The following is a 14218-nucleotide window of genomic DNA, read 5'->3' as shown; positions in this document are numbered from 1 at the left end:
GAAAGAAAGATGAAAGGAAGGTAGAAAGAAAATTAGTAAAGAAGGGCGGGATGGAGGGAGAGAGACAAAGAAAGAAAGAAAGAAAGAAAGAAAGAAAGAAAGAAAGAAAGAAAGAAAGAAAGAAAAAGAAAACTGAGTTCACAGTAAAAATATTAGATTTTTTTGTTGTTTTCAGTAGAAAATCCTTTGTAAATTCATTGCTGTGGTATCAGGGCCCCAGTGAATCATGGGTAAGAGGGAAAAGAGCTGTGAATAAAATGAACTGGACTGTTTGATGTTGTTTCTGTTTTATTATTTTTAAGGTTTATTAATTGTCACTATAAATACTCTCATCAGAATTTCTTTTGTCATGTGATGTTATTAATCATTTAATATTGTCTATTTTTGTGTCTTTCTCTCTCTCTCTCTCTCTCTCTCTCTATACATATATATATATATATATATATATATATATATATATATATATATATATATATATATATATATATATATATATATATATGTATATTTAAAATTGTTAATATTTTCTATATTATCTCCAAAATTATATGTTCAGAGAAATAATATGCAGTGCAGTTTATATAGTGGAGGGAATGAGTCACTTCTAAATAAAAATAACAAAAAAAGGGGAAAAAAATCACATATTGACAACGATGTATTTCAAATTTCAATGGCTTTATTTTCTGTATATAGATTTGTATATATTTATATATATTTATATATTATATATATACTTATGTAACAACTTTTACTCAGTTGCTTGATTATCATCTTTTGTTCAGCTTAACGACATGACACTAAGACCAAAGGCATTCCACATGATCATATCTTACAAAAGAGGAAAGAAAACAACACATATGTGTGCACGTGTTGGACACATACACACACATACATACATACATCAGTGTACAGGTGTCACGGTTCTGCTGGGAAAAAAAAGAAGAAGAAAAAAGAAAAGACGAACGAGGGAAACAAAAAGAGAAAGAGACGGAGACGAGCAGACAGTGAGGGAGAGGAAGTGAGAAACCGGAGGAGTCTGTTGCATAGATTGAAGCAAACAGGAGGAAGATGGTGAGGATGAAGAGCAGGTGACGCACACACTGAGGAAACACACCTGCACCTGTCCACACACCTGACCACAGCTGTGTCCACAACACACCTGCACCTGTCCACACACCTGACCACAGCTGTGTCCACAACACACCTGCACCTGTCCACACACCTGACCACAGCTGTGTCCACAACACACCTGCACCTGTCCACACACCTGACCACAGCTGTGTCCACAACACACCTGCACCTGTCCACACACCTGACCACAGCTGTGTCCACAACACACCTGCACCTGTCCACACACCTGTGGTCAGGTGTGTCCACACACCTGTGGACACACCTGTGGACACGTGAAGGTGCGTTGTCCACAGGTGTGTCCACAACACACCTGCACCTGTCGATAGGTGTGTGGTCCACAGGTGTGTCGACAACACACCTGTGGACCACACACCTTCACCTGTGGACCACACACCTTCACCTGTGGACCACACACCTTCACCTGTGGACCACACACCTTCACCTGTGGACCACACACCTTCACCTGTCCACAACGTCCACACAGGAAGCACAGTGAGCCACATGTCTTCAAAGCCGTCTCACTGCCGGTGGTTTACAGGAGTCGACCAGTCTTACTGATGGTAAAATTCTAATAATCTCACTACATCTCCTTAAACTGAAGCCCAAACACATCCATGGCGCCCTAGTGGCTGGTCGCGGTATGAGCCCTCTAGTTTTGCCGAAATAAAAATTCTAATGTAGTTTTCCCGTTAGTTTTAGTGGTGGTTTTTTGGTTTACATTTTGGGACTGTTTATGTATTTTTACTCCAGTTTATCATCTACATTTGAACCTGAGAGGAGAATCAACCTAGCATACATGTCAATAATGGAGGGAGGAATTGAGAACTAAGGAACCCCCCCCCCCCCCCCCCCCCCAGAACATGAAAACTCTACCCCACCGACTGGAGGAAATATCCCAGGTCAGATTTACCAAACAAACCCAACTATGTACGTAAATGACGTTTAAAGAGTAACAATACAAGCCCTGGGATGGAAATAGATGGATTAAACCGACAGTTGTCAGTGTTGTGTCGTATCACTGCTGAAACAAACACAGCCTGACACAAAAGCATGTCCTGGGTAAAAATGCTCATTTTGCTCCATACTTTGGTTTAATGTTCCGTCTTCATTACTACATAAGAATAACTGAGTTTGGATCCAAAACCACTTGCACATTTTTCTTGTTTTTGCTAATTTAGCTGCTTGAAATCAGATTTATCAAACTGTACAAATCCATAATAAATATCACATCATTCATTTTGTTGCCATTTTGTCTTCTTGTGTAGATGACGCCACTTAAATGTAATATAAAGTTGACAGTTCTGCGACTGTCTGTTTTTCTGTTGGAAATGACGTCAGTATTGTGTCATCATAATGTTGTACCATTGGTGTAACAAAGACTGAACAGTTTTATATAAAGTATTAAATACAGAAACATGTTTATCCTCCTAAAGTAAAGCAGTTTATTACTTTAATGAGATACAACAAACACGGCAGTGAATGAATTAACACAGAACATCCCCCCAGCGCCTACTAGCTGAAATATTACAGTAAACGGTCAAAAGGTCACTCTTTCTATTCTTTTTGAATTTTTTATTCTTAAAAACAGTCTCATAATATTTTTTAATGCATTGTAAATTATTATATGAAATATCCTTACCAATTAAACCATTTCCCTTTCGTTCTTCCTGTTGTGTAGCTTAGCGCTGCCCATGACTCAGCAGGTTTCAATGCTAGCGTTAGCAAGTCGAGCTAATTAGCATCCGCTTTTCTCAGTTGGATAAAAACTTTTCTTTAGAATGTCAAACTGTAAACTGAACTATAGGCCAATTAATACACACAACAGTATGTAAACAGTACTGTGGAATAAAACAGGAAGGATTTCAGTGTTTGTGTTACAGCCCTTCAGTCAGATTAGCCAAACTTCCATCTTTAAACTAAGTGTCGTTTCAACACTGATCTCAGCATCAAAATATGAACATTTATTCAGTTTTGAGTTTTTAGATTAAGATTCAGTTGTGTAAAATAAAATAGTTTATGTAAACACTGACTGATGTTAATGCTAATATGCTAGCACTAATGTGCCGGTATGTGATTTAGTGATCTACGCAGACCTCATGCACAAAGTTTATCTGATGAAATCCTGAATTACACCCACAAATACGTCACCAGTCTGCTGTTACTTTAGAAATGAGTTTTTATTTAGCTTTAGTGTTAGTTGGGATTTACAAGTATTGTGAAAAAAACTTTGATTTATAGAAATTAGAAAAGGCTGAAACGTATAATGTCAGCTATGATTTACAAAACCATTTAAATATTAAAACCAAATTAATGTTCCTGTCGCATATTATTACTAGGTGCTGTTCACTGGCATCCTAAAGGAGAACTGAGAGAAAAATAAAAATGAAGTTGATTCTACTTTATTTATTCTGTATCATTTTAACTTGTGTTGCATTTTCTTTTTAATTTGTTGAAAACTGGCCTTTTTGGTTTTACTTCATCTAATGTGCGTCTGGTATCCCACTATAATAGTTTTAGTTTAGGCTGACTATAGTAACCGCGGTGTGTTTACAGACATATCCCCTGTGCAGGAAAAACTACCTTTTCCTCTGAATGGATCAATGAGGAGGAAGAACAGAACAGGGATGGATGGATGTGAACGTTCGATCGATGCATGTGATTGGTGAGATGGTGGAGATGATGATTCCTGCAGACCAGAAGCCTACCTGAACCACAGGCTGAATGTCTGAGGCCTCGTTTACTGCCATCGTCTCCCTCCTCCTCCTCCTCTCACTGTACAAATGAGTGGGTGATGAGTTCAGGACAGTCTGTAAATCTCAGTGTTTGTTTGTTTGTTTGTGTTTGTGTGGGAGGGGAGGATGAAACAGCGAAGAGGTGGATGTTAGTCTCTAAGTTGGCGGATAAACCAGACGATGCTTCATCAGTCCATCCGTCACAAAGTCACACAGTTTGAATTTCCTCAGTGTGTTTCACCCCGCAGTGCAAATGCATGTGTGTGTCTGTGTGTGTCTGTGTGTGCGTGTGTGATTGTGTGTGTGTGTGTGTTTTGCGTGATCGGGGCGTGTGTTCGGGATTTGGAAAACAAGTCAACATTGGGATGTTTCATTCCATACTAAAACATGCAGAACACAGAACATTGAACACATATACTGAACAGTTAGTTTTACCCAAATGCAGTTCGTCTTTTTTTGTTGTTTTTTTTGGTTTTTTTTTCATGTTTTCGTACAGAGTGGCTTTAGGCTACACAGAACACGACGGAACCAATCGCACCAGGTTGGACATATTGCTTTAAACCACCAAATTTTGTATATATGTCATGCATGCCACATAGATGATATTATGTTTATACAAAAATAACACCAACGCCTATTACTGTGTATCATAGTAATTACAGAAAACAAATCTTTTTCAGTCTTTTTTGCAATGAAGTTCAACTGAGAAACCATATATATCTATGTATTTATACCTAACATGAGCACTGGCGTTTACATCCTAGATATAAATACATGGATACCATATATAAATATATAGATATATATGTTAAGTGGTTATGACTTTTCCAACTGTGATACTCCAGTTCGTTTGTACCCTTTTTTATTTTGAAGTGAAGGTTCTGTTCTGTTCTGAGAAAGGCAGTGCTCTGAAGAGGAAGCAGTCAAAACGCAACGATGATCGGATAAGAAGTGAGTTCCTTCTCCGTACAGAGGTCCTCGTGGAAAAAACCCCCAAACCAAACCCAGAAAAAAGAAGGAAAAAAAATCAAATCAATTCCAAAAAAGAACCTTCAGGAAGTAAAACCAGGTGTGTCTGAAGGTTTTCAGTCCGCTGCTGAGTTTTCATCCGGACACTTTTTTGTGACGTGGTTGGAACCAGGAGCCAAAAACAGGTCTGCGGCGTCTTTCGCTAAGGATTCTGGGATATGAGGGCAACCAGTCCAACCAGTCCAACAGACGACCATCACAGCGATATCGACGAGGAAGAGGGAGGGGCTGATCATGTGACTGCAAACGCTCCAATCAGAAGAAGAACGGGGGTGAACAAACAAAAAGCAACTTTGGCAGAACTTTCTTAAAGCTTTGCTGGCTGGTGATTGGCTGATTGCCCCCTCTCCCATTTCCTGTCACCAACACAAACAGCAGGTTCTCTTCATTATATGACAATATTTACATGGCACTGACTGTAGGAGCGCAGCTGTTCTCAAAAAACAAAGAGGAAACACGTCATCATGCGTTCCCGTTTTTTCAGTTGGAGGAAATGATGGCGACGTCCGCAGATGCATCTGTGTCCCGTCACAGGCTCCGCCTCCTTCAAAACTCAGAGTTTGCGAATTGAAAACCAAGAGCTGAAACGTGGCATCTTTCATGACTTTTTTTGCCTCTTTGGTTTGGATTTGTTCGTCATCACCTGACACTTGAAGAGTCAGAACAGGCAGCAGGGATCCAACGTCCACAGAAATATTTCATTAACTTAATCTGCGATGATTAAATAAAACCTGCTCCGAACAGTCACCAGCTGTGTTGTCATCAATGTGTGTTTAAAAGGTTAACTCATATTATTATTTCTGTGGGAAATTCAGCCTGTGCATTTTACCCATAATACACACAGCACCTAGCATTAGCATTAGCACATTAGGATCAGTGAGCTGCCACTGACGCTGCTCAAGGAAAAACTTTTCAGCATAAAAAAAGAACAGAAACTGGAACAAATGTCTGTCGTGTTGCAAAAAAGTTTCAGTACATGAGCTTAATGCAAGATGGGACATTTTTTTCCTATATGTTCTGTAATGGAAAGTGTTAAATAACAACTGATCAGCTGTATTTGTGCCGTCTGTGTCCAGTTTGTATCTGCCTTTGTCCAAACACACAAATACGTGGAACTCTGAGTCCATGTAAAGACAAAGTCTGTGGGAAACTTGAATGTTTCAGCAAAAAATACAACTGTGGCCACAGACGTGTTTGGAATTTAAAGCTTAATAATGGCCTGATGACAGTATAACCACAGCGATACTCCAGTGTAGTTTCTAATGTTTGTTTTTGTAAGATCTAATATCCTCGTTTAGTTTGAGTTTCTGTTCGGTCTCAGTGTCCCACAATAGAACCGCTCCGGTCCTTCAAGTAGAAATAGCTTTAAAGTTATCCATCATTTGTGGACACTGGAGTCTTCCTGGGTTTTCCTGTAAAGTGTGAAGACAAGTCGTGTGGACTGTCTGATGAAGAGACTGACTTGTTCATTTAGATAAAACTGTGACAGTTTGATCCACATCTTCACTCTAAATAGATTCTGAAAACCCAAAGATTCAGCCTTTAAATATTTCATTTGTCAAGAAATTAAATCATTTTGTGGCTGATGTAGAGGTCTCAAAAGGCCTGATCAGTTCCTGGTCTCTGAACCCCAAACAGGGTCTGAGAAACTGGATCAAGCGGGTCCTGTTGTATTGCTTTGGATAGTAGGTCCCTTCAGGTTTTCCCAGGTCCACCTCAAAGACCTGTATCTATGCTCAGGAGAACAGAACCAAACAGCCTACATCAGAATCCCATAATCCACTTTGTTTCTTCCATTCGTTTTTTTAGGACAGTGGGGGCGGGTACACCTTCATCGCCCCCTTTTTGGAGGAGGCGGAGCTTGAAACGCGACACAGCTTCAGTCCTCTTTGACGCTCCGACACCAGCGTCGATCCACTCACTCAGAGAAAAACCAGCTTCAAAGTACAGAAAAAAAACCCAAAACCCCAGAGGTTGGATAAATAATTATACACCTGTTTAATGTTGGATACAGTTAGCTGTATTCATGTTGCATCTGCTGAACTCTAATGGAGTCGGATAACTGCGAAATCACATAGCGTGTAGTGTGTCACAACATCGTAGATAAAGTGAATATAATCATGTAAAGGAGGGGGGGCTGATGAGAACCGATTGTTGAGATTCCAATTGAAGTAAACAAGTCACTGCAGGTTTCGGAGCCCTAACATCAGGTGACCAAGACGACACACGTGGCATAAATATTTAGAGAGCTGTAAAAAGACAGAGTCCACGGTAGATTCATCTCATTCACGTACTGTACTGTCACCAAACTCTTCAGCCTATACATATATATTCATATATCTCCAAAATATTAAAAAGTACTTAATATAAAAATACAGAAGAATTGTAAAAAATGAGCAAAACATTGAATTTTATATGAAAACCATGCAAGAAAGATTCCCCATTTAGTTAAATAGTAACTCTAAGATTTAGGAAAGCAAGGGAATGAAAGGGAAGTGGTTGGATGAGAGAAGCGCAGGCGAACTGCCTCCCACTCGCTTTTCATGTAAACATTGTAGAGGTCCTTTAGACTTGGTTCGGCAGTGACGACTGAAGATTTTCTCCTTGCTTTTTGGTCATGTTTGGAGATAAAGGGCCGAGGTGGGGGGAGGGGTGGGCCGGGAGGGAGGGAGGGCTGAGAAAGTCCAAAGGAAACCTCGATAACAATGAGATATAAAACAATACAGACAACCTATAAAATATGGCTCTGAGTTACATAGAAAAAGCTCATCAGAGGGGGAGAGGAAGAACCGAGTCATGACAAAAAGTTGGAAATATGGCAGTAGTAGCAACGACAGAGGGGTTAGACGCAGCGCTGCTTCTGATTGGAGGATGATTCCTTCTTTTAAGACAGTAATCTGCGTACGACGGCAGACCGGCAGAGCAGCAGCAGCAGGGACGCACAGTGGGTTTCGTCGCCCGTAAACCTCAGCGCTGACGTTCGTTGTATGGACTCAGCAGAGCGGTCTCTGCTGCTGACGGCTGATTCACTTTTAGTCAGAAACTCTGACAAACCAGGGAACAAAAACACCGGAAATGGTACTAAGATTTGTCTTCTAACACAAATAAGACCCTTCAGAGCTCAGTTCTCCTCCTGTCTGTTGAACTGAACGTCCAGGAACGAGGTCAAAAACAGATCATCGACACTCGGTAAAGGAAACATTATCATTTAGGATCAATATTCAGACTGGACGCTCTTTTTCCTAAAATAAGCAGCTGACTACTTTTGTCTCGTCTACTTAAGCTTTGCTGTCAAAGTTTTCAACAACAAAGCATCACGACGGAAACAATTCATATTTTTTGGTTCTTTGTTTTTACTGCTTTTACAAACTTCACTGAATGGTTTATGAGTGTTGTAACAGAGACAGATACAAGTTGAGACTGATGACCAAAAAGCGGCTCGTAAAAGTCCTACCACATTTATTCAATGAGTGAAATCTGACCAGTAATAATAATAATAATAATAATAATGATGTACATTTGTCTGGGATTATAAATGCTTATTGCAGAGTTTGCTTTTTGAAAACACATACATTAAGTGCAAACAGTGGACTTGATGTCATGGAGTCTCACGTCCAGTGTGAAACAGAAATGGAAAAACATGAACCTGTGCAAAGATATAAGAAAGGACGGCTGTTGAAACTCAGCTAAATGCATTCAGTCTTAATCCTTCAGTCATCATTATGTGAAATGATGAAATATGTAAACACTAGCACTGATGTTAGAATGAGTTCCAACAGTCCACATTCGACCCTCCTGAGCTTTAGGCCACAGCTTATCTTCATGTTCTTAGTGTCTGGCTATAAAAAGTGGGCAGTTTAGGTACTAAAGGTGATCTGGTCCATCAGCCACCGATTGTTCTAAATAGTTGGAGTGGCCATTTCCATAATTCCACAGTAACTGGTACAACTGGTCCCAAATACCTGTGTAGTCATTTTCAAGTATTTACTGTTTTAAATGAGGCGGAGTTCCCCAGGGCAGTGCCTTGGACCCTTTGTAGATTTTTGACTCAAAGTGAAAAACTGAATCTTTTTGTGCTCACAGTGTATTTTTAAAGGCTAATATTTGAGCTAAGACTGCATGACATCATATGTGATTAATTAAAAGGTCCCATTTTGTGCAAAACCACTTTATTCTTACGCAGCGTGAATCAAAAAATGGAGCAAAACCACAACCGAGCCCACGCTACTCTACACTGTTTTTCAGCTTCGATTGTGTTGCATTTTGTTTTTGTAGTTTATTCTTCTACTTTGAGTGTTTTTGAAGATTAAACTGTTTTCACTGCTTGTAGTAATTAACTATTACAACCTTTACCGATGAGCAGAATCCCAGCATATGCATGTAGTCTGGGTCTGTTTTTAGGAACAAATGAGTGTTATTTGCACTGTTTCCACTTAAATTTACAGAGTACTGATGACTGTTTTTTGTCCTGCTGTTGTAACAGAACATTCAGTTTTACAGACAGACAGTGAACGCTGCTCTAAACATGGACAAAGTGGCAGTAACAAACAGACGGTAGTCGAAAACAGGACCCCAAATTTCATTCCTAAGTTATCATGCGACTCAACACGACTGAACATAACATGCATCCTACTAGAGGGGAGGGAAACAGGAAGGATGTTTCCTATTGGTGGACATAGTGAAGGGGAGGGGCAGTGAGAACCAGAACCCTGATTGGATGAGATGAGGTCAGACCGCCACTGAGCAGAAAGCGAGCCCTCTCTGGGTTCGATATTTTTGGGTCGTAAACATTCTGTCCTTCCACATGCAACAACACGTCGCAGCTAAAGAAAAGCCAACACATACAGACACAATGTATGAAGGGAAGAACATGTTTAACAGTTCGACTTCTGTAGTGTCACACTCACAAGACATTCGCAGGAGTTTGAATCAACCATCAATTAAACATTCGTTATAAGAGGTTTTAAAAACAAACAACATCTAAAAAGAAAACCTTAAAAAAATGACAAAAGGTTACATTTTTGCATTTGCCTAAAAATCTTCTGATCACCAAACCCGACTTTTTAGCTGAAGGAAGCGTATGTACATGAGAATCTGTGCACTCTTTGAAAAGTTCGGTGCGTTTTGTTTGAGCGCAGGAATGAAGCGAGTACAGAACACGACATGCTGCTGCGAGCGAGTCCCGAAAGATCAAACCCAACAAAAGCTTGTTTTAAAAAGGAGCATCAAGTAAAAAATACACATGAATGGACAAAGGACAGCTGTGGAGACTCATTCAGGTGGAGTGGAAGTGGGCGGGGCTAACTTACAGGCAGATCGACGCCACAGTCAGTATGAAAAACACAATGTGGCAGGAATGACTAAAGAGGAGGGTGGAGGCGGCGTGAAGCGGGATGTGGATGAGCGGATGATGACGCCCCTCCTCTGTGCTTCAAGATGCTGATGATGAACAGGAGGAGGAGGAGGAGGAGGAGGAGGAGGCGGGGACGGGGGAAGGGTGGGGGCTCAGATGGATGATTGGCAGCTGTGGGGGAAGGTGCTGGGCGGCTCCCCTCCTCCCCCAGAGGAGGCGCCGGGGAGCGATTCGATCTCGTCTCCGGTCTCCTCGATGGCGGGGATGCGAGCCTCCTCCTCTTCGGACAGCGGGACGAACTCGGGATGGGCCATGAAACTGTGGATGGAGCTGCGGGACTCTGGGCTCTCCAGCCCCGCGTACAGGGAGCTACGGAATGCATTCACCACCTTAATCTGGAACCAAGACAGAAAACACAGGTCAGCGGACACGCCCACTTTTACAAAGGCGCTAAGGGTGCTCCGATCAAACTACCACGGATGAGTCTGGCATGATAGGAAGTTTTCTGCAAAGGCCAATCGGCCTCAACATCTACCTACCACATGTATTTGGTTTGTATTTACAGATGATGTCACAAATAATAATGGACTTTTTGAGTCTGTGGACGCTCTGTCACTTGTTCCTTCATCTTAGTTTTTGAGCTAAAGCCTTTAATTAAAAAGTCCACAACAGACAAAATGAACCTTTAAACCTTTAAAGGTTTGTTTTAACCATTAACCCAAAAAAAAGACCCAGTTCTTCTCCTCCTCTGTATTTAAGTAATTTATCAACATTTACTTTGCATTATCCTGTGTTTAGCTTTTTTTCCATTGAAAATCTGTAATTTTCCTGTATTTAATTCACTGATCACATAGATGTTAACAAAAGCTCAAATTAAAATTGATAATTATTATATCAGAAACAGAGAAAACTGAAGAAAAGGTGACTTTTTGAGCAAAATCTCTCATTAACTGAACATAAATGCAAGTGTCTCCATCCACTGTCACTGATCCAACTCCATGGGTTTTACTGGTGAATCAATGTTGTAGAAGATGACGGTGTTTCCATGGTAACTACGGAGCCTCTGAACGTCCAAATGGGTCATATCTGATGACCATGAAAAGATAATAAACTGCATTTTACACCAATTATTCACATGTATTGATAAGATTAATGGATCCACAGGTAGCCTATTAAACATTTTAGATCAGTAGATCATTTTGGTCAGTGGTGGATGTATCTTTATGGGTTAAAGGCCCTTTTATTCTCTAAGTTAGATACTCATACATATGTGCACTGAGCCATCTGTCGTCCTCTGCGTTCATGTCGTCTGTATTTCTGTCCATCTCCTAGATGTTTATGGATACAAACCAAATGAAGAATAAGGAACAGTACCAGTAGGAACTTATGTTGTGAAAGAAAAGTCTGTGATTCATCAAATCAGTTCAATATATTGCCTAGCGTTAATGTTTAGCTGTTTTTGCCATCTGCCATCGGTGTCAAAAAGTGCAACACAATAAGCAGATGGCTTCAAATCAGGTATGTGCACGGATATTCAATTAGCCAAAATGGTCAACTTAGCGTAGTGGGTAAGTATGTGGAGTAAAATCTTGAAGTGTTTTTATACATGTGGAGGGCACGTGGTCATAAATCCACTTCTGCTTGTTTGTTCTACATCATAAAGTCATTAAAATGCCTCTGATTGGTATCAGCCCAATGTAAAGCCCGATCTGAGCACCCTTAGACTGATTACACGGACCATATGATGCTGATGTGTCCAAATCTGAGCAGAGGGATGCAAAACCATCAAACACAACATTAAACATGATAAACAGGTCAGCTGGATAAAAACACAGTGGTACAACAACTCAAAAATATGCATAAAACATCAACACAACACGTCAAAATAGGATCAAAATACGAAGGCAGGAACTTAAACGAAAAATGCACACCAGCAGCCAAACGTGGAGGGATCACAACAACAACTGCAACACGCTCACTCTTCTCTGACACACTTCCCCCAGACCAGACTGAACTGAAGCAAAACTTTAAAACAACATCAGTCTGGTGGTTTGGTGTCAAATCCTCAGCAGCAGTGAGTTCATCTGTCGAACACCTTCAAGTGTGCGACACATCATGGAGCCTCGTCGTCATAGTGATCTGAACTAAATCACTCCGACATCTCATAACCGCTGTGCGCTCAGACTGCAGCCTCAAGGGAAAAGAATCCATAAACCTTCACTGATACCAGTGCCATTATTGATTCTGCTTAAAGCTCCAATTGTGTTATCGATTCCTTTACTGATTCCCCATTCAATTTTTTGTGCCGTTTTCAGAATCGACGGAATTACCTCCGACTCTGAAACGGATGCTCCTGGCTGACAGTTTCCAGCAGAATAGACGACTGATGTGAAAATATCAGATCAAAATGCTGCCGTTGACGAAGTGTAAAGATAAAATCAGAGGTGAATGATTTTGATGGAGTGGACATTTTGGAATATTTTCCCATTCTGGAATATTTTTCCATCCCCAACAGCATCCAGAGACCAGAAAACCTGATGGTTATTAAGAGTTTAGAACTGTTTTGACTCTTATTTCCACTTTTGTTCTTATTATACAGGCTTATTCAAAAAGAATGAACCCATTTCATGACACATCGCTTCAGTTCTCAAGCATCATCATGGAATGAGTCAGTGACCAGTTGAAAGAGGAGTTTTCTAAGTTTATGTTTCACCGCTACCCACTAACCTCGACGATCTTAAACATCGAATAACAACAGTGATCACCTCAGTGGATGGTGATCTGCTGATACGTGTCTGGGAGGAATCCTCTTATGGCACTGATGTTGTCTGTGATGCAGGTGGTGGACACACTGAACACGTGTAAAACAGGAAATAAAAGCTGATTGTGAGTAGAACACTTGTGACTTGGCTGGAGTTTTCTATTACTTTTCCTTATTAAAATATTGCGTAATGAAACTGGTTCATTCTTTTTGAATAACCCTGTATTATGACGTGATTAGAAATTAGGATTAAAGGTGCCCAGCCACACGTCTTTTATTACTTTTGTGGTAATGTCTGAAGTCCTACCATGGACTCTGTAATGTTTTTTGTGATAAAAAAAGCCTTGGTTCCCAGGTTTCAAGCCGTTCTAACGTGGTCTAGAAAACCTGCTGTAGGACTCAGCTTGATTTGTGCCAGTTCTCATGAATATTCAACATGCTAATCAGTAGGCCTGTTAGAAAATATCAGTTCTGCAATATATCGTGATATTTTATTTCACAATACTGTATCGATATTAAAAAGTACTGAATTGATATTTGTAGATATTTATTCAAATGCAGATATTGTGGAGGATCATTTTTGTTTTTTGGTTTTCTTTTTTGTTTATATCTTATTTATTATTATTTAACACTGTTGTATTAAATAATGATTATTTGAAGCATCCTAAAAGCACTTTTTACTGTCTGAGAGGCAGATGGCAGTTCCTTTGGAAACTAGAAGAATTTAAAAAATTTTGTGATATAACATTTGATCCTGTTCTGATCAAATTAAAATGTGTTTCGAATTTGTGCATATTTCTGGTGTAATTCAATTCTTCCAGGAAATAATCTTTAAAAAAAAAAAAGAAACAAACAAAAAATTGCCTTTTCAACAGTATCATGATACATTGTATGGTGATCTTAGTATTGTGATTTGTATCGTACTGCCAGATTCTTGCCGATACACACCCCTGCTAATCAGCTTGACTCTGATTGGCTAACAGATAGCCAATGAGAGCCTGGCTTTTCAGCATCCTTTACCCTGCACAACAAGTAGAGGAACTGGTGTAAACTGAAAATGAAACTTGACATGCTTTGAACGTCTGACTCCCGGCCTCTCTTGTACAGTGGACCTTGCATGTAACCTGTATCCACTGGAGCCCCTCCACTGATCTATGGGCCCCCCAGGAATGCCAGGCCCCATGAATCTATCACGTTTACCCCTCTTCGTGG

At 40.2% G+C, this 14218-nt stretch overlaps 1 protein-coding gene across 3 annotated transcripts in view; it reads right to left on the bottom strand.

Moving 5' to 3' along the window:
- Positions 1-1855: 1855 nt before the first annotated feature.
- LOC115419864 (plasma membrane calcium-transporting ATPase 1-like) overlaps positions 1856-14218 on the bottom strand; it is a 231718-nt gene continuing 219355 nt past the window's right edge. For 2 of the 3 annotated variants that reach the window (XM_030134928.1, XM_030134926.1), the window contains one exon: positions 1856-10640. In XM_030134928.1, the coding sequence (XP_029990788.1) occupies positions 10398-10640 (243 nt within the window). In that variant the 3' untranslated portion in view covers positions 1856-10397. The remainder of the gene's footprint in view (positions 10641-14218) is intronic. The other variant, XM_030134927.1, reaches the window with a different exon arrangement.

This window comes from Sphaeramia orbicularis, chromosome 5 (assembly GCF_902148855.1).
Source record: "Sphaeramia orbicularis chromosome 5, fSphaOr1.1, whole genome shotgun sequence".
NCBI classification, from domain to species: Eukaryota; Metazoa; Chordata; class Actinopteri; order Kurtiformes; family Apogonidae; genus Sphaeramia; species Sphaeramia orbicularis.
This window is presented reverse-complemented; position numbering and strand designations above follow the sequence as displayed.